The sequence below is a fragment of the Rosa rugosa genome, chromosome 6, assembly GCF_958449725.1.
Source record: "Rosa rugosa chromosome 6, drRosRugo1.1, whole genome shotgun sequence".
NCBI classification, from domain to species: Eukaryota; Viridiplantae; Streptophyta; class Magnoliopsida; order Rosales; family Rosaceae; genus Rosa; species Rosa rugosa.
The window spans coordinates 41,374,151-41,395,169 of record NC_084825.1 but is presented as its reverse complement, the minus strand read 5'-3'; the positions used below and the strand labels follow the sequence as shown (position 1 = coordinate 41,395,169).

The window sequence follows — 21,019 nt, the reverse complement described above, 5'->3', positions numbered from 1 at the left end:
GGGGATTTCTCCTCACCAAGATTAAGGGATTTTCGCCTCACCCAAATATACCTTAGGGAGAAATATCACTTTGGTCATCGAACTATGGGTCGCTCGACACTTTGGTCATCCAACTTTTAAAAACTTCATTTTGGTCATCGAACTATATTACTGTATATCACTTTGGTCATTCCGTCAGTTTTCTCTGTTAACTCCAGGAGTATTTTGGAGATGAAATGTTTTACCCGCCATTTTTATAACTTAATCCAATTTTCCCCGCCTAAACATAAAACTTCATCCAATTTTGCCAACTTTTCCCTCCTTTTATTCATGCATTCATCATCAGTAATCAAAGCATACAACAGAGAAAAATAATCGAGTCAGAGAATGATTCAAAGTGAGGGAACATAAGAGGAAGAAAAATATTGATTTAATAAATCGAGGAATTATAAAAGGAGGGAAAAGTTGGCAAAATTGGATGAAGTTTTATGTTTAGGGAAAAGTTGGATTAAGTTATAAAAATGGCGAGTAAACCTTTAAATCTCAAAAATACCCTTGGAGTTAACAGAGAAAACAGACGGAATGTGCGATGATATAGTTCGATGACCAAAATGAAGTTTTTAAAAGTTGGATGACCAAAGTGTCGAGCGAGCCATAGTTCGATGACCAAAGTGATATTTCTGCCTATACCTTAAAAGAATTTATCTCGGAGCATTTTTATCAAACAAGTTTTGCAGCCTCTCGCAAATATTTTAATCCTTAGTACTAAGTATATTGTTATATATCCTAAAACATGAAAATCAAAAACATGTCTCATAAGATCTCATATGCAAGTCTGTGCAATTCAAGTAAACCTTTATCAAGTTTAGAAAACATAACACAAAGAAGAAAAGGTGAAAATAAGGAGTGGTTGCTATAACATGGTTTAGAGTTTGCTGGGTTTCTAATTTTGTACCATTTTAGGAAGCGTGTTCTTTTTGTTTTTGATAGAGGAAAACAAACAAAGGCTAAATACGTACAGCCTCTCTTAACAGAACTAAAACCTCACAAACCATGACACAAGACTGTGGAAGCCGAAAGAGAAAGTGAATAGTTCCAGCTAGCAATAGCAATTTTCTTGAGTGACACCGCATCAGGAAGTTTTGCTTCTCACCAATTGTGTTTCTTGATATGATTGAATCGACAAAAAGAAAAGGATCTGGTTAATGAAAGCACCCATTAGAAATAGAATAATGAGGACCCACTTAGACTCCTTCCAGCAGAAGGCCGGTCTTCACTACTTGTGAAGCAAGTCTGGAAACCCTATTGGACATCTCTATCCTCCTCCAATCACAAACTCTGAAACAAATCTTTACACACAAATGGAAAAAAGTTTAGAGATTCCGCACTTTCTTCATCTAAACTTGTCAAGAGGGTTAGTCGCAACAGACAAAGATGCCACGTAATCGGGTCGGGTCTTACGACATGTCGGGTTTACTTCAACTTCGAAGGCCATAAATACACCTTCACTCTTCTCCTCTGCTTCTCAGAGCTCACCATTGAGAGAGAGAGAGAGAGAGGGTATATATAGCACGACAACAATATGAGCAGAGACAAAACGACGCCGCTTTCAGTGCCGGTAGGCTACAGGTTCCATCCCACCGAAGAGGAGCTTGTGAACCACTATTTGAAGAAGAAGATTTCATGGTGGAAATGATGCCGAAATCAACCAAATCATCCCAGTAATAGACCTCTGCAAATACGAGCCGGCTGAGCTTCCTGGTAACTAAAGACTCAACCTTTCTCAATTCTAATCACTACTGCCCATTTCTGAATATGATACATTATGAACAGGGTTGGTTCTGATTTTCCTGTTTTTGTGTGTTGGTTTTTTGGGCAGCTTTGTTGGGGACTGAGACAGAGGCTCATGACATGGAGTGGTTCTTCTTCACCAGAAAGGCTTATAAGTACAACAAAAGCTCTCGCTCGAATAGGAGCACGAAGAAGGGATACTGGAAGATCTGTTAGTACAACATGTGTTGTTGGCATTCCATTAACCACAAAAGTATTCATAAGCCATGTGATGATCTTAATTATATATTTCTATGAGCTCTGCTTTCTGAACATGAAATGGTGACTTTTGCTTTTTAGGCATGCACATCGACTACACATGCTTGCTGTCAAGAGCCTCAAAAGCTGATGAAGAATATTATCATGCTCCTTCACATGCCCAAACTTTTGGTCGAAAAACAAAAGCAAAAGCAACTGCATCTGCTTTCATATTTTTCGATTTTCTTCTTCATGGAGAACGAGTTATGGAAATAATACTGTCCAAGTCTCAGTGGTCTTCACTTTCATGTGGTCTTCTTCTTCACTCTCATGCGTGGGTATCTTCTCTTCATGTTGATCATTCTGTCAAAGCATGGAGGATTAATTAAGCACCATGTGGTGGCATTGCATGCTTTTCATACATAAACTCAAAGACCAAGCATGATTGTTTAATTGCAAGTATGGATATCTTGCTGTCAAAGACCGGTGGTCTTCTTCACCTTCATGGGAACCTTGCTGTCATAAAGACTTCATCTGAAGAATATTGCAGGTTGTGCGTAGTGGTCTTCTTCCTCACTGTCATGTGTTCTTTTTAATCATACACATCCTCACGGTCGAAAAAGAACAAGAAGAAAATAGCAGCTACGTTTTCCATCTTCACAATTTTGCTGTTAAAGAAAAAGAAAAGGAGGAAGCAGCTGTATTGATTTCGATCTCGCCTTGCTGTCCAATGATGAACACGGAAGTGGGAAGCAATTGGTTCCCATCTTGTCTTGCTGCCCACTCGTTGCAATCATGAAGACCTTGCTGTCCAAGATGGAAGTGGGGAGAAAGTGCATCTGGACCTCGTGGTCTTACTCCAACCGAGCTGAAGAAACTTGGTTATTGTTCCTCCTATATATATAGGAGTTCTGTGGTTCTTCTATGTATTGAAATGGTGTTGAGTTTCAATCCTTTGATTGTAAAAGAGTCAGACTCTTTGTTGCTCTGTTTTGTTCCATGTTGAAAACAGTTTGTGAGTCTGTCCAGTAAGGATTGCAGCAGTCATTGCAATCCCACAGTTAAATGTGTAGTCTGTCTGGTAAGGATTGCAGAAGTCAGTGCAATCCCAGATTGTAAGTTAGTTAGTTCAGGAAGGATTGCCACGGTCAGTGCAATCCCTGAGTTGTAACTTTGTAATCTGTTTTGATTAGTGAATCATTGGGTTCTCAAGAGTTAGAGCCCCGCAGTGTTTTTGATCTCAATTGAGGTTTTCACTGCGTGACCAATGTTGTTGTGTTATGCATATTCTCTGTTCTTGATTATGTAGAGATTATAATCTGTCATTCTTTCTGGAGCTTGTACATCCTTGTATTTACAATTGGCATCAGAGCGGGTTCTAAAGAGTTTTAGTTGATCCGTGATCAAGGATGGAACATCAACGTGACAGAGCCTCCAGCTCCATTAACTGTCCACCATTATTTGATGGAGAAGATTACTCACAATGGAAGATTATGATGAGGGCATTTCTCTACTCTCAAGATGAAAATATGTGGAATATAGTAGAAATTGGTTGGGAACATCCAACCATGGCAGAAGACTCCAAGAAAGAAGAAGTGAGTTCTGCAAGAATTCCTAAGCCTAGAAAGGAATGGACAAAGGAGGAGGTTCGTGACAGAAATTGTGATTTCAAGGCACGAAATTCATTATTCACAGCTCTATCCAAGAAGGAGAGAATGAGAATCAGCCACCGTGACACTGCCAAACAAGCATGGGATCTTCTCCAAGTCACCTATGAAGGTAATAAAAAGGTTAGAGGGCAGAAACTTCAACGACTAGTTTTGGAATTTGAGAATATGTCAATGACTGAAGATGAATCAATCGACGACTTTCATGCTCGGCTTCTCAATGTGACAAGTCAATGTCGGAGCTTGGATGATCCATTTGAGGAGCACCGAATTGTCAAGAAGCTTCTTAGGTCTCTTCCTTCAAAATTCCAGGCCAAACAGATTGCCATTGAGGAGGCTCAGGATCTAGATACCTACACTCTTGACGAACTGGTGGGAAATCTCAAAACTTTTGAGATGAGACTCAAACCGGATAAAAAGGTAAAAGATGTTGCTTTTTCTTCCATTAATGATAAAAATGATATTCTTGATGATTCTATGGATTTAACTGTAATACCCTGGAAAATCCAAATTAAATTCCGTGGATTTTTAGAAATGATTTCACGATAGTAGGAGCGAGTACGAAGCTTGGAGAAGTTGTGGAATTAGTTCGAACGGTTTTATTTTCGAAAACGAACGTTTTTAGGGGGTCAACAAAGTTGACTTTTTATACGTTCAAAATTTGGGAAAACTTCCTTCATGAAAGTTGTAGAGCTCGTCGATACGAGTTCGTGGACATGTAGAACGCAATATTCGGAGTTCGTATGATTAAGTTATGAATATTTGAAAATTGGGAATTTTCTATAAATAGGAAAAATATCTGATTTTTCATTTAAGGACGAAACATTTTCATTTTTGCTGAACAGTCCCCCAGCTCTCTCCGTTCTCTCTCTTCTTTCGACCGTCAGACCCAACGGGTCTTAGCCGACCCGACCCGGATTTTCCTTCCTCCTCCGGCGTCCTCCGGCCACGACCCGGACACCATGGTGATCGCCGCTCCAAGCCCGGCCTCCCTCCGGTGTCGCCTTGCCCCGCCGCTGCCCCCAGATGGAGATCGAAGAAGCCAGCCAAGAGGAATCCGACCCGACCGGAATTCCATTTTTCCGGCGTTGCATGGGCCGATCGTTCCCATTTTCGTGATCTCCTCCTCCCCCTGATCATCCCCATATAGGCCTTGCTTGACGATTTGGAGTGTGGAGTGAAAGATCACGAGTTGAAGATTTCGACGTCCCTGATTCAATCTGGAATCTGATCAGACGCACGAGATTAATCCAACTTCAACGCTTGATCTAGGACGATCTAGGCCGAACCAGGCTTAGCTCCAGGTATGAAAGTCGACCACCCTTTCATTTTGAACCAGTTTGTAGTTGGTCACTTTGCCATCTGAGGTGGTTGACCGGCGTTGACCGCCGCGTTGACCGCCCACTGACCACCGCTTGTGGCGGCGCATCAGACCATATTTCGAGTTTTCATTATCTAGGCGATGATCTATGCATCCATACGAGCGTTTTGATATATAACATGGTCATGTTAGAAAAAGTTGATAAATAGTGGATTTACGTTTTGACGTTACTATTTAACGTTTTTACGTTTATCTTCGGTTTACGATCTGTGAAGATCTGACCATCGGTTTTGCTTCAATTTTGGATATGTTGATCGTATGACTGTCCCGGTGACCTTGTGAGGTCATGGGCGAAGATCCGACCGTTGGATCTTCGTATAATTGAGAAATAGTGATTCGGAAGGCGATTCGTGAGAATCTGACCGTCGGATTTTCATATAATTTTGTGGAGATGTTAGTAAAGGCGATTCAGGAAGATCTGACCGTTGGATCTTCGTGATAATTTTGGAGGATGATCCTAAAGGCGATCCGTGAGGATCCGACCGTTGGATCATCATTAAATTCAGATCCGACCGTTGGATCATCGTTTAATTTGAATCTGAGCGTTGGATCGTCGTTTAATTACATATTTGAGTTGTTGGCTAAGTCAAGATCATTATTGGACTAGGTGATTGACGGTTTGAGTTGGTGGACGATTGTGGATCGTATTTTGAGCTGAATTGAAGACGCAGCGGGATTATCGAGGTGAGTAAACCTCACGTGGTTCATATTACGAACCCAATATATTTAATTGCTTTATTTTGCAATCATATGAACTATTGTTGGTGTATTAGACATTCCTGTGTGAATGTCTGTATATATATTATTACGTGAAATAATATGTATTGTTGGAGTTGTGTTGAGTTTATTGTTGAGAAACAATATATTGTGAGAGGTATTGAGTTTATTGTTGAGAAACAATATATTGTGAGAGGTGTTGAGTTTTATTGTTGAGGAACAATAAATTGTTGTGATCTGTGGAGATCACTAGGTCACGAGGTGACCATGGCATCTATTAGTGAATCACGCTCTCGTACCGGGCTGGTGGTTATTAATAGTATTAAATCGTAATCACGTCTGTGGCCGGACGAGTGGTTACGTTCAGTTAGAGCTCTAGTCTGTCTGCCAAATGTGGAGTGACCTTATGAGTGAAATTGAGAGTAACTCATAAGTGTCAATATATATATGGTAACCTTATGAGGGAAATTGAGAGTAACTCATAAGGGTCTATATATATATATGAGTCTGTCTACCAAATGTTGGGAAATCTTATGAGCGAATTTGAGAGTAACTCATAAGTGTCTATATATATATATGAGAGTGAGGGATCTTATGAGCTAAATTGAGAGTAACTCATAAGTGTCTACATATATATATGAGAGTGAGTGATCTTATGAGCTAAATTGAGAGTAACTCATAAGTGTCTATATATATATATGAGAGTGAGAAAGTAACGTGGGTTTGTGGTAGTCTTGAAATCTAATAAATCAACAGTTCTTTCTTGTTTACTCATACTGGCTGTAAAAAGCTTACCGGGTTTTGTGTTGTTGCAACTCCCGGTACACTATTCAAATTGTGTAGCGGGTAATCCTACAGGACAGGAGAACCAGGACGGTGATCGTGCGGTTAGAGCAATTGTTAGAGTTTTACAACAATTGTAAGTTGTGAGGTGTGTTATGCTCATTTGAGCTTTATAATATATTGTGAGAGTGAATTGTAATAATGAACTCGAAGTTTCGAGATTTGGTTTTTTTGTAATTGTAATTATTCAGGTTTCGGATTTGAATTTATCATTCAAAATCCGGGGCGTGACATTAACTTTGTTGACAAAAGAGTTTAAAAAATTTCTGAATGATAAAAAATCATTTGGAAACACCTCAAGAAACTTTTCTAACACAAAGAGAGGTCAAGAATTTGAGAATCGTTTTGATAAAAATTCAAAGTTTGCCAAATGTGCTCAAAATAAAAGTTTTCCTGACAAACCTAAATGCTATGAATGTTGTGGAATTGGACATATTGCTGCTAACTGTGGTAACAGGAGATATAATTCACGTGGCGACAAAGCTTTAAAATCCACATGGAGTGATAGTGATGAAGGATCTCAATCAGATTCTGAAGAGGTAAATCTTGCTCTTACTTCTTCCCTTAATATTGATTTATCTGATGATTCTGATTTAGATGATGATGCTCTTGATGAAGAAACTAATGAAAAGTGTAAGCAATTGTATAATGCTTCAAAAATTGTTCTTAAGAAAAATTTCAAACTTAAGGAAGAAATTGAGTCATTAAGAAAAGAAAAAAATGAATCTGAGCTAAATTTTGATTCTTGCTTGAAAGAATGGGAAGAAGAGCGTACTGACCTTGTTGATAAGATTAAAGTTTTGCAGGGTGAGGTCAAGTCTCAAGATTGGGACAAGGAACATGATGATCTTATTAACAAGATCAAAATCTTGCAGGTTGAAGTTAAGGCTCAGTCTACTCTAAATATTTCACTAACATTTGAAAATGAAAAATTGCAGGATGAGCTATCTAAAGTCAAGGAAAGCTTCAACAAATTTTCTATAGGGTCGGAAAAGGTCTCTAGGATGATTGGCTTTGGTAAAGCTCATTCTAACAAAGAAGGATTAGGGTATGAAGGTGAGTCATGCAAGCCCTTGACCTTTGTAAAAAGTCTGGATTGTGAAAATTCTTTGGGTCAGTCACAAATTTTAAATGACAATGATTCTGATCCTAAGTTGCCCAGAAGATCAAAACCAAATTTAGACTTCCAAACCCATCAGAGAGTTGCTCAGGTAAGTTCTAACAAGCACACATGCGTGCATCAGCCCAGGTATGTTCACAACTCCAAAAGGTTCATTCCCACTTGTCATCACTGTGGTAAAATAGGGCACATTCGTCCTAGATGTAATTTGCTCCGCAGGGAATCTCAAAAATGCAGGAAACAGAAGGAACTCAGCTCTACAGCTTCTTTACAAGCTGAGTTGAAAGAACATCTGAAGTTGATAAACAAGATTGCAGTGCGTATTGCAATCCCCAAAGAGCAGAATTTGAAGCAGAAGCAAATTTGGATTAAAAAAGGTTCTAATAATTGTCTTTCTGCTCATATGGATAAACTTGATAACATGTTTGAACTTGCTTCTGTTCCTATTAAACACAAATTGGCTGATTCGGTTACTAAGTCTTTAGACACAGCTCGATTTGAATCTCTTAGAAGCGACATTGGTGGGTGCTCTAAGTATTGATACTCTCACTTCACTTGATCCATTCTGCATGCATTCATATTGTATGATCTCATTGTAGTATAAGTGCATTGCTCTTTTTATTTCTGTATTTTTTATTTTTCTGGTTTCTGGAGAATCAGGATTGCATGTGTGGTTTGTATCCCGAAGTGTCTGACAGATTCATTTGAACTTAGATTGACAAGGTTTCTACTCCCTTCCTTAAATATGAGTGTGATGAGATGATTAGCATGTTTTGAACTTGTTCTTGCATCACTGTGTAATCTCGAACATGATCAACATATTCTCTATCACTTTGTATGATCACATGCACACATACTCCTTGTGGTGGTAAGTAATATTCTTGGTTGACTTGTTCTTAGTCCACACATATGAAGTTGTTAAAATGTTATTATTGCTCCTAGTTAAAAAGGTACAATATATTTGGAGCATGGCCAGGCTATTCCCAAAGTAAACAGGCCTTGGTCGTGACGAACGATATAAGGATTGGGAAGAAAAGGGAATGGTTTGGTCACCCCGGTGGTATGTAAAACTATTGACTCGAGTTGATGTGTCCTTTGGGATGTCCTTGTTACATCTAGTACCCTAAAGTCATCTGACTTGGGAGCTGCTGGCATAAAACTCATTACATGAGTCTTAGTTTTCTTGTGAAAAACTATATGTTGTGTGAAAAGGTTAAAAAAAAAAAAAAAAAAATTTAAAATTGTGCCCACACGGAGATATAAGGGGGAATATCTATGTTGTTCATTTTTTCTCTTCTTATGTGTGTTCTAATTTCAAGGATTCTAAGAATGTTACACACTCCATCTTGAGTTATGTTCACTTACACAACAAATGTATAGAATACTCGATCATCTTCCAGCTTACCTTGTGGTTGTCAAAAATGGTTTACTCATGTGACCTTATCTTGTTGCATTTATGTTTATGGTTTTGTGGTCGTACTCTTGTCTGAAAAGCTATGCAAATTGAATTTGTTTTTAACTCTTGGATACAAACCCACTCATTGTGTGTTTGCATTTCATTCGTGCATCCTTCATAACATGATCCCATTTAGGGGGAGTATTGATACTTGGACTAACTTCCTTGATTGATTCTTCTTGGGTTGGTGTCTCTTAAGCAACATTTGCAGGTAATCGTTCTTCTACATAGCTTCCGCTACATAGTTGCCTTTGTCATTCCATGACAAAAAGGGGGAGAAGATATTGTTGGCATTTTGTTTTTTCTGTTAAGGATTATTTTGCTACTACATGGCTTATTGAGTTGTGGCTTCATGTCTTGATCATATTATTTATTTCTCACAAAGTTTGTGTGATAAATGTTTCAGGGAATGAAGGCTTCTTTCTTCCTAAGAATTCTCAAGTATTTGTTGAGGGGGAGTTAGCCATCCATATAGTAATTTTGTTAAGGAATGCCAAAGGGGGAGATTGTTAGTACAACATGTGTTGTTGGCATTCCATTAACCACAAAAGTATTCATAAGCCATGTGATGATCTTAATTATATATTTCTATGTGCTCTGCTTTCTGAACATGAAATGGTGACTTTTGCTTTTTAGGCATGCACATCGACTACACATGCTTGCTGTCAAGAGCCTCAAAAGCTGATGAAGAATATTATCATGCTCCTTCACATGCCCAAACTTTTGGTCGAAAAACAAAAGCAAAAGCAACTGCATCTGCTTTCATATTTTTCGATTTTCTTCTTCATGGAGAACGAGTTATGGAAATAATACTGTCCAAGTCTCAGTGGTCTTCACTTTCATGTGGTCTTCTTCTTCACTCTCATGCGTGGGTATCTTCTCTTCATGTTGATCATTCTGTCAAAGCATGGAGGATTAATTAAGCACCATGTGGTGGCATTGCATGCTTTTCATACATAAACTCAAAGACCAAGCATGATTGTTTAATTGCAAGTATGGATATCTTGCTGTCAAAGACCGGTGGTCTTCTTCACCTTCATGGGAACCTTGCTGTCATAAAGACTTCATCTGAAGAATATTGCAGGTTGTGCGTAGTGGTCTTCTTCCTCACTGTCATGTGTTCTTTTTAATCATACACATCCTCACGGTCGAAAAAGAACAAGAAGAAAATAGCAGCTACGTTTTCCATCTTCACAATTTTGCTGTTAAAGAAAAAGAAAAGGAGGAAGCAGCTGTATTGATTTCGATCTCGCCTTGCTGTCCAATGATGAACACGGAAGTGGGAAGCAATTGGTTCCCATCTTGTCTTGCTGCCCACTCGTTGCAATCATGAAGACCTTGCTGTCCAAGATGGAAGTGGGGAGAAAGTGCATCTGGACCTCGTGGTCTTACTCCAACCGAGCTGAAGAAACTTGGTTATTGTTCCTCCTATATATATAGGAGTTCTGTGGTTCTTCTATGTATTGAAATGGTGTTGAGTTTCAATCCTTTGATTGTAAAAGAGTCAGACTCTTTGTTGCTCTGTTTTGTTCCATGTTGAAAACAGTTTGTGAGTCTGTCCAGTAAGGATTGCAGCAGTCATTGCAATCCCACAGTTAAATGTGTAGTCTGTCTGGTAAGGATTGCAGAAGTCAGTGCAATCCCAGATTGTAAGTTAGTTAGTTCAGGAAGGATTGCCACGGTCAGTGCAATCCCTGAGTTGTAACTTTGTAATCTGTTTTGATTAGTGAATCATTGGGTTCTCAAGAGTTAGAGCCCCGCAGTGTTTTTGATCTCAATTGAGGTTTTCACTGCGTGACCAATGTTGTTGTGTTATGCATATTCTCTGTTCTTGATTATGTAGAGATTATAATCTGTCATTCTTTCTGGAGCTTGTACATCCTTGTATTTACAAGATCTCAGGGAAGGAGCGTGGAATCAAAGCTCGACGATCCAAAGCTGTGATTGGGATGAAGAAGACATTGACTTTTTACCAGGGTCGTGTGCCGAAATCGAAGAAGACCAGCTGGGTCATTCATGAGTACTATCTTCCTGGAAATGGAGTTATTCAGAAGCAGGCCCAGGTCAGTGTTTATTTCTCTTTGTCAGATTTCTCCAGATTAATTGTGCCATGGAAGTGTGAAACAGGGAATGAGTTTTCTGTGATTGTGCCATGCATATACTAATTAACAACCGAGAAAGTGAATAGGGCATATGCATATACTAATTACACGTGATGTAAAAGCCCAACTGGTTGAGCTCAAAGCAAGATAGGAACCAAAACATTACTGAAAGCAATTATTAATTCTTTGAGTTCATCTTGCTATGATCTCAAACTCATGCCCTGTTTCAATGTGTTAACAGTGTTACAGATTGTCCTGAACCCATTAGCCACATTTAAATAAACCACAAGTTGCAACAGAAGAGGATAACTGAGTTTCCTTTCCTTGTTTTATTTTTGTTTCCAACTCTGTTTAGTGGATTGAGGGTTTAGTATGTGATAGACATCAATGGAGTTATAAATGAGTTATGTGTTTCATATGTGTCATAGAGATTCATACTTATTAACCATGATCTCGCCTCAAATATACGCAGGGCGACTTTGTTATCTGTCGCTTGAAGATTAGATCAGATAAGAAGGATTCTTTGGTCAGTAATGAAGGACAATCCGGTAGCGAGAGTGTGTCTGAAATGAATCAAGAGGTAATTAATGACAAAGATGTTCTTTGTTGTGTTGATATATGGAGCATGAGAAGTATATCGAAATTAAGATCTTGCTTGCTTATAATTTTGGATCCTGACTTTATACTCGGGCACAGGGAAATGAGGAGTTGCTATTCCATCAACCTCAGCCTCAGGACTGCTGCTCCTCAGCACTGCGGTCACCGGTGTCCCAAGAGCTGGAAGCTGTTCTGCAAACCAACGGCACTAATGATGATTGTAATGAGTTACAATCACCATTTGGAGATAGTGATTCCTGTCATCAAGACGGGAATGAAGTTTCAACCTGTGATGAATATGAGACTCTGTATGATGTGTTTCCACAGGTGAGAATGAACATGCTTTGTTGTTGTTAAACATTTCTGCTATAAATCCCAAGACCTATATCAAATCTTAAGTCAGCAAGACATGAATATAAACAGAAATTGCTGATTCATATGTTACAAGAATATCTTTCCAACCACGGATGATATGATGAGCCTGCTAACTACATTTACTCTAAGTTAGAAATGAAATTGCAGATGATATGTGAAATCGCATCCTCTATGAACATCTTCTTATACTAACTCAATATACGCATAAAATTATGAACTAATGCTTGGTTTTTTTTTGTGATTGTTAATTCAGCTACGTGATCCGCCAGAAGAAAATCTGGATTCACTCTTTGGTCCACATCAGCCACAAGATTACTGCCCGTCCATACTGCAGTCACCAATATACACAAAGCTGTGGTATGTACCACATCCACTCCAGCCACAAGATTACTGTTCTTCCATACTGCAGTCACCAATATACACAAAGCTGGGAGATGTTTCACACCCACTCCAGGCACAAGATTACGAGCCCTCAAAGTTGCAGTCACCAATATACACAAAGCTTGGAAATGTTCCAGACGCCAATCTCTATTGTGGTGAATGCAATAATTGGCAATCTGCAATTAAGAAAAAAATTTCAACCAATGAAGTTGACATACCATTTAGACAGATCATGTCTAATTCTGAAAATCAAGCTACAGATTATAGGATTCTAGAGGTGAGAACGGTATGCTATATGAATTTTATCTCAAACAAGTATGTTCAAGCACCAAACTCAATGCTTGTTTGTTTTTGATTCTTAATCCAGGTGCATCATCCTCAAATCAAAGAAAATCTGGAATCAGTGGTTTATCCATTCCAGCCACAAGATTCCACATTGCAGCCACTGATGTACACAAAATTTGGAGATGCTCTACATAATATTGAATGCAATGAGTTGCAGTCTTCATTTGGGGATACGGATTCTTCTCTCACAAAGTTCTTGAATACAAATTTTGCTTACCAAGATGGTTTCAAAGAATCTAACCTGCCAAACTCACTGGGAATGGTCTACCATGGAGATAGTGGAGTAAGCAATTATACAAACACTGAAGTACAATATGCGTCTGCATTAGCTATTGGAAATACCCTCCAATGTAGCTAATGAACTCCAAAAGGTCTGATATTCTCCTACAAAGATACAACAATCTTCCAAGCAACACGAACTTTTTTAGAGGTATTGATGGTCTGCTCTCTGCACTCAAATTGTTGGGTAGAATAGTCCCGGACCTCATTCTTGATAGTAAAGAGAAATGTTACACTTTTAAGTAGTGCTGATATTTAAGTAGTCTTCTATACCAACTTTACCTTATGGTAGACTAGTGTATCACTTTTGTATTCTACTTTGTTACTTTTCTTCGTCAAATGGGTTTCAGATGTTCTCTGAGTATGTTATATAACTATTTTTCTTCGACTGTGAATCACAATTTTTTTTTTTTTAACCAAAGCTATCAATTACAAAATCAAAGAATATTCATAAAAAAACTACTAGCAAATACAATGACTTTAACTTGATGGCACCAATAACAAAGTCAACATAACAAAATTAAAACAAACAAAAGCCGCACTAACTACTATTAACACTACTAGCAAAACGGGCAACTCACACAGATTTTAGTCACACATATTTTCCACAGTTACGGATATCCGTGTGAAAGACAATTACACACAGATAACCGTATAAAATCAGTTGAATTGGACCCACATGAGTTTCTGTCATACCAATAGCAACAGAAATCCGTGTGAAATAACAATTCACACAGATTTTAGTGTGAAAGCTAAGATACTTTCACACGGTTGTCCGTGGGGAAATCAGTTCACACAGATTTCAGTGTGAATAAAGTATTTCATTATTTAAACTAACCAGCGGAATCGAGCTGGTTAATTTTACCTTATGTAGATGTCATTTCCTGACTTTGATGGTTTTGTTTTTGTCTACTTTGAGTTAATCCTCAAAGCTCCATCAAAATTATGTTCTTGGCCAAGGATTTTGTTGTTAAAAGGGGGAAAATCTTAGTCATATTCCACCTTGAACAACACTGTATTCTGGAAAACATCCTTGTTTTTTGTATGCCAAGAATTTGTTTAAGGTATGAAGTAGATGTCCTTTTTGTATGCCAAGAAATGTAAAAAAAGATCTTGCTGGCATGGCCAGTTTGTATATATTGGTCACTTTCTCAATGATATATAGCTGGATTAAAACAATGATGACAGGTTGGGAATGTAAATTTTATATATTTTTGAGTTATCGTGGATGAGTTTATTTTTGTTGGGAAAAATTAAATGCAATTGTATATATTTTTGTATTTGTTAATTAACAGCTTTTTTTTTTTTAATGGTATTCATATTTTCACACAGATTTCAGTATGAGACTATTCATAACAACTTTTGTTGAGATTTATTTCACTCTGAAATCTGTGTGATCACAGTAATCAATTCACACGGACATTTGTGGGAGTTGAGAACATATTTCACACAGATATCTGTGTGAATTAAGGAGCTACTTCTCACAGATGTCTGTGTGTGTTAAGAAGGTATTTCACACTGAACAAGTTTAATAATTTCCATCTCACACGGATTACATAAAATTCTACTATGCATGCTGGAAGACAAGTGGGACCCACTTAAAATTTCACACGGACTCCCAAAACAGTGTGAAATTAGCGCCCCCTCCGATGGCAACCGAAATTAATTCCGTGCTTGCACTTTTACATAATGACATTCGTGTGAAATTGTAGTATTTCACACAGATTTAAATCTGTGTGAGTTGCCCGTTTTGCTAGTAGTGTAATCTCACAACACCAAATTTGAACCTTAACCTAACCAAAACAATAAAAATTCTAAAAAATTCATAACATAAATTATGATTATCACCATAAACTACAGTATCGGAGCCATAGAGACCGTTGCATCCAACAAGAACCATTACAGGATAGGAACCAAATATTAAGATAACCTTGTTTTCAATGATCCAGTTGTGCTCAAGAGCGAAACAAACTCCCTCTAAACCTATAATATGAAGCATCGTTATCTTTCTTTTGTATAAACAAAAATTCGTAAAGATTATCATATTTTCTTTAATTTATTTTATTTTGGATAAATAATTCTTTTGAGACATTTTGAACTTTACATGTTATTTTACATTTTTTTTGGACAATATATACTACATAATTCAAGTCTAGACATATAAATAAATAAGCATTGAAAGATTTACAATGTCACTGTATCATGTTCCTGAATAAGACTTTGATCCACTGGATAAGACATCAGAATGTTCCCCCCAAAAATTTCTCCAATTTTTTTTGGCCAATGTGCCTGAATGTTCCTGGGTTATGTGTATTATTTCCCAGTCTCAAATGGATAATTAAACAAAGGCTGAACTTGCAAGAGGGAGTTGAGATAAAGTTAGATTCCTCAAAAGGACAGTGAAATGTAAGAAATAAACGCGTGGCTGGTCGTCAGAGGTGGGACACACCAATGATGCAAGCCACTCAGCTGAGCTTGCTCGGGAAGATACATCAGCGACTATGAACTCGAAACACAGTGATCGATCACTTGGGAGTTAGGACAATATAAATACGACCTCACTCTTTCCTCTGCACTTCCAGAGCTAAAACAACACGGTCTATTCAGATTGAGTGAGAGAGAGAGAGAGATGATGATGATGATGATGAGCAGCGGCCGCATCACACTTCCTAAGGGTTTCCGATTCCGGCCCTCCGATGAGGAGCTGCTGAGTCATTACTTGGAGAAGAAGAATCAGCGCAAGGATCCCGAAATGGAGGCCATCATCCCTGAAATCAATGTGTGCGAGCACGAGCCTCGCGACTTACCAGGTAATTAAGCAAAGCCATCTATCTCCGGATTCTATATATATCCGGCCACTTGTTTTGTATGTACTGTGCTTGTGGATTTACCAAACCATCAAGTAGTTCAAACTAAATTTTAGCCTTGATTCACAGTCCATTCACATAACATGTATATATGTACGTGAATAATCTGGTAGAGGTCAAGACTTGAGAGTTGTGTTGCAATTTTGCAGCCCTGGTGTTCACAAGGGCGGTATTTCTGGACAAGGAGTGGTTCACCATGGCGGACTCTCCGGACATGGAGTGGTACTTCTTCAGTCCGCGAGTTTTTAAACACAGCAAAAGAAAAAGCACTCGGTCCAACAGGACCACGGAGGAAGGCTACTGGAAGAAGCAAGGCAAGGACCGCAGAATCACTCAGGCACGTTCTGATAAGCAGATCGGGGGGAAGAGGATCTTGACCTTCTACCAAACTGGAGTGCAGAAAAAACAGAAGACTGACTGGGTTATTCATGAGTATTATCTCACTAAGGCCGATTCTAATGAGCAGATTGGGGACTTTGTTCTCTGCCGCTTGAAGAAAAAGGCCGACAAGTCTGATTCCGATATGGTTGGAGAGGTAAGAACAAACATGCCTTTTGATTTCTGCTATGAAATTTTCAATTTGAAGCACAAGAAGTATATTGAAAATGTAACTAACACTATCTTGTTTGTGATTCTTGATCTAACAGCTACTTGATGAGCCAGGAAATCAACCTCCGCCACCTCAACTGCAGTCACCAATAAAGTTGGGTAATGTTTCACACACCACCAATGTCCATATTGATGAATGTCGTAAGAGGAAATATCAATTTGCGGATAATGACTCTTCTCCTACTAAAAATAATCATATTTCAACCAATGATGTTGATGAACTAGTTAACAACACTTCATCTTATTCTGAAAGTCATGCTGCAGATGCTATTCCAAAGGTGAGAATAAGCATGCTCTATAACCCTTGCTTATTTAAACAACTAAATATGCAGCAGCACCAGAATTGTATCCAAATTTAACTTTTTCTTTCTGTGATTGTTAATTCAGGAGTATTCTCAACCAGGAGAAAATCTGGGATCTAATTCAATATTTCAGTCACTGGAACCACTATCAGTAAACAGAGCACCGAGAGATTTTTCCCATCACAATAATTTTATTGGATGGGATGATTTGCCATCTTTAATTGAAGGTATTGACTCTTCTCTCTAAAAGTTCTCAGATACAGATATTGATGGAGGTAGCAGTGACAGAAACACCAAAGTCGTCTATGGATCGGTATACAATTATTCTACATTTAGTGGCAGATCCACGATACAAAAATGGGGTGGGCTAGTCTAAGGTTGCTTATAAGTTTTTTTTTCTTTGTTTTGTCAATAATGTTTCTAAAAATTTTAAGACACTAAGAATTAAAGATGAAATTGACAAATCTATACTATTAGTAAGAGAAAAGACTTTGTTAGCCAAAATTGAACAATTGTACCAAAATAACCCTGAAATATTAATAAACTTTCATACTCATAAAGCATATAATAGTCAATTACAAGAGAAACAGAAAAATAAGAAAAGAAAAAAAATAGGGAGATAGATAAACACGTGGGAGAACTACCAACCCCATGAATAACTATCCACTGAATCCATTTTCTCTGCAGATAACTACCCACTATCTGCAGATAACTTTCTATTTTTTTATTTTTATTTTTTACAACGAAAGTTTTTCTTACACATGCAGAGCATGTGATTGTAGATTAGTATTCTATAAAGAAACACTTGCAGAAAATTTACAAAACAATGAAAGAAAATAGTAACCAAGAAGAAGGAAGGGAGAAAAAAAATAGGGGAAAGAGCATTAGAAACAAGAGAAGAAATTATTGTAAGCAAAGAAGAAATGGAGAAGAAAATTGGTGGAAAAAAAAAAGGAAAAAGAGGCAGAAAACACAAAAAAAAATGGGCGAGTGGGGGCAATAGAAACAAGAGAAGAAAATATTGCAAGTAAAGAAGAAATGGGTGCAAAAAAAAAAACAGAAAAAGAGGCAGAAAGAGAAAACACAAAAAAATAGTCAAGTGGGGGCTTGAACTCATCATAGAGAGGTTAAGCATACCTTAGCCAACTTAACTAACTGTGGTTTTATGTAAAGATACCCACAATATGCTATATAAAAACAAATGAATAATTTTGGGTTGGGCTATAGCCGAAGCATCCTACAACGTGGTTCCGCCACTACTATATTAGTTATTGGAGCAACACTCCAATAGTTGCTCCAATATAGCTAATCAACCTATATTTATAGGAGAATATCAAAAGAGGCGTCAGTAATAATGTGTCTCTAACTCATTATTACCGTTGGTGATATTCTCCTACAAGTAGTTCAAAGATCTCCCAGTTATATGAAATGCTCTGTTGATTGGCATACAATCACAGGTTTTCTGCATTTCTTGAACTGGAGACTTCTTAGAGCAAGTCCACCAAGGGCAGTTTGGCCCCTTTGTCACAAGCACTACGTCAATTTCTGGCCCTGGGGCGTGACCCCAAGGGTTTACAACATATTTGCTCATGGGGAGATGGGACGAGCACTGGGTTGATTGCTGACCAAGTTTTACCAAAGGGTGGGAAACCTGGGACAAGCATTGCGTCGATTTCTAGCCCTGGGGCGTGACCCCAAGGGTTTACAACAGAATACAACATATTTGCTCATGGGGAGAGTCGAGCCCTTACAATAGATGACGGAAGTCATCTCAACCAACTGAACTACTTTGGTAGTTTGCTATGTTACGTCATTCGTGTTTGTGTGTGTGCAGATGACGGAAGTAATCTCAACCAATTGAACTACTTTAGTAGTTTGCAATGTTACATCATTTGTGTGTTGCAAAATTATTTATTTTAAAGAAAAAGAACATATCCTAATAACAATTTTAAAGAAAAAGAACATCTCCTAATAACAATTTTAATAAACTCCCAACTCATATGAAATTCACAGCTGTCTTGATTGGCATACAATTGCAGCTTTTCTGTATTTCTTGCGCCGGAGGCTTTGTAAACTTCTTAATCGTTTTGGCATTCAATTACAACTCAGGGCAGCTGCCACTAGTCTGTACCTGGTTTTCTTTTCTTTTCTTCTTTTTTTTGGTTGTTGTTGTTGTTTTGTGTGTGTGTGGGGGGGGGGGGGGGGGGGGGGGTTCAGCATTGCTGGTGTCACAGCATCCCCAGTGAACTTTTGGTTTAAAGAGAGACCGGCTCCGGAAGTCTACCCTTCTCTGAATGTCACGAGTCCAGGCAAATAAAGATGTCTTCTCTCATAAGCAGTTCCTTCGAGGTGGAGCTTTGTCTGTCAACATTACTACCCATATTCATTCCTCAGATCGTCTTGTCAATATAAGTACAATATTCCATCTGATCAAACATTGTGTCAACCAGCAAAGTACAGATATTTGTTCCTCATATCCATAGTTTTCAAATGTCCTAAAATCAAAGGACATAAATATTCATTTCTTCAGATCCCTAATAGTGAATCCCCAGGATCACCAATAGTCATTCCTCAAACAAATAGTCTGCAATTAGTATGCACTTAAGATCAAAAGGCATACGCAAAACATCAATATCATCCAAAATCCAGTCATGGGGTCAAACATGGGAGGTGCTCCAAGAAGACTCCAACTGCAGAGCAGCATCACAAGCCAAGGTGAGATAAATAATCTGATAACACTAAAGAACCCTTTCTTTCATGCAGTAAATAAAATATTATACTGAAGCTTTGGGCTATTTGCTACATTCCTCAACTAAATCTGGTTTCTATTTATAGGTCAGTGAAGCTGCAGAGGCATTATATTGCTGTTCATCTGCCCCAGAAGAAACTGAAAGTCCTGGAAGCAGACAACAGTTCGAAGCTGGCAACAATTTAAAGAACTCTTTCATTTTCTAGAATGCATCTCCTATCAATCCATAAAGCATATCTTTCGGACCGAAGTCATAATTCTAGCCTGAAAGGCCACTATGGGCAACGCAACTGTTGCATAGTCAGTAATCTGGAAGCGACTTTATATAGAACCTGCTGCTACATGGTTGCTGGAGTCTCAAAGACATATTAGTAATAATCAGACCGTCTGGTTAGAACCGTTTTCAAGATGTATGAATACAATTAAAGGTCATAGAGAGGCCTTCAGACTAAATCTGAACACCTCATGCCTAAAACGAAATATTGTATCACTCATTATATCGCTCTTGTTTGTATTACCCTAATATTCTTGTAGATATTGTTCATTATGAAGCTTTAATGTTTAATGGAATTTTGTGTATATTATTCCCTGTTTCTGTTTTGAACTCACAACATATACATGCCTTTAATTCTTAGGAAGGAGGAAACTAAACATCATGAACATTATCAACTAGTTGGATATATGCATTTAGCAGATACCAAGCACAAATAGTGACATAGATATTGAAATTGAAAACTGTAAAATGGCGTCCAAGACTGTAAATGCTTCATCATCTAACCTTTGAGACTTTATTGGAGGTTCATACAAATAAATCAATGATCAAAATCACAGAAGAACATTTCCAGACCTGTAAAAGGATTAGAATGGAAACAAGCATCCAAAAGAAGAAACCCAAAAGCTGAATTCCACAACAAACCCTGCAAATTGTGTTAAGAAATCAATTACTCAAAAACCCAGTAACCAAAATCTGTATTATAAAACTATACATAATGACCATTAAGCAAAACTAAGCAATTACAGTACCTGAACGGGAGCTTGTGAGTCAATCACATTATAGAGCAAATGGGTATAAGCTTTCTTCTTGTGCAGAATCAAATCAATCAGGATAATCTGACAGTGCCCAACAAAAATTCAAAAAAAAAAAAAAAAAAAAGTTTCAATCTTTGTAGAGTTGTGAAAACGAAAATGAAGAAGAAACCAAGATAGAAGCTTACTATGGGCT

At 38.0% G+C, this 21,019-nt stretch overlaps 3 protein-coding genes across 7 annotated transcripts; all 3 read left to right on the top strand.

Moving 5' to 3' along the window:
* Window positions 1-800: 800 nt before the first annotated feature.
* LOC133713683 (uncharacterized) lies at window positions 801-4,924 on the top strand. Of its 4 annotated transcripts, XM_062139721.1 has the most exons (4): window positions 801-1,740; window positions 1,859-2,023; window positions 2,110-2,372; window positions 2,442-4,924. In XM_062139721.1, exon 4 carries the CDS (start codon window positions 3,417-3,419, stop codon window positions 4,221-4,223), a length of 807 nt encoding a protein of 268 aa, XP_061995705.1. In that variant the 5' UTR covers window positions 801-1,740; window positions 1,859-2,023; window positions 2,110-2,372; window positions 2,442-3,416; the 3' UTR covers window positions 4,224-4,924. The 4 variants fall into 4 exon arrangements, with proteins under 4 accessions (XP_061995705.1, XP_061995708.1, XP_061995704.1 ...); XM_062139724.1 differs by having other exon boundaries at window positions 1,859-1,981; window positions 2,110-4,924; XM_062139720.1 differs by having other exon boundaries at window positions 2,110-4,924.
* A 6,196-nt stretch (window positions 4,925-11,120) lies between these two features.
* On the top strand, window positions 11,121-13,626 carry LOC133713567 (uncharacterized). Its single transcript, XM_062139604.1, has 5 exons — window positions 11,121-11,254; window positions 11,766-11,873; window positions 11,990-12,217; window positions 12,519-12,923; window positions 13,014-13,626. Exons 1-5 carry the CDS (start codon window positions 11,141-11,143, stop codon window positions 13,347-13,349), a joined length of 1,191 nt encoding a protein of 396 aa, XP_061995588.1. The 5' UTR covers window positions 11,121-11,140; the 3' UTR covers window positions 13,350-13,626.
* A 2,013-nt stretch (window positions 13,627-15,639) lies between these two features.
* LOC133715145 (protein NTM1-like 9) lies at window positions 15,640-20,390 on the top strand. Of its 2 annotated transcripts, XM_062141524.1 has the most exons (5): window positions 15,640-16,080; window positions 16,287-16,672; window positions 16,785-17,024; window positions 17,134-19,763; window positions 19,884-20,390. In XM_062141524.1, exons 1-4 carry the CDS (start codon window positions 15,900-15,902, stop codon window positions 17,293-17,295), a joined length of 969 nt encoding a protein of 322 aa, XP_061997508.1. In that variant the 5' UTR covers window positions 15,640-15,899; the 3' UTR covers window positions 17,296-19,763; window positions 19,884-20,390. The 2 variants fall into 2 exon arrangements, with proteins under 2 accessions (XP_061997508.1, XP_061997509.1); XM_062141525.1 differs by lacking the exon at window positions 19,884-20,390 and having other exon boundaries at window positions 15,641-16,080; window positions 16,785-16,845; window positions 17,134-17,273.
* Window positions 20,391-21,019: the final 629 nt, after the last annotated feature.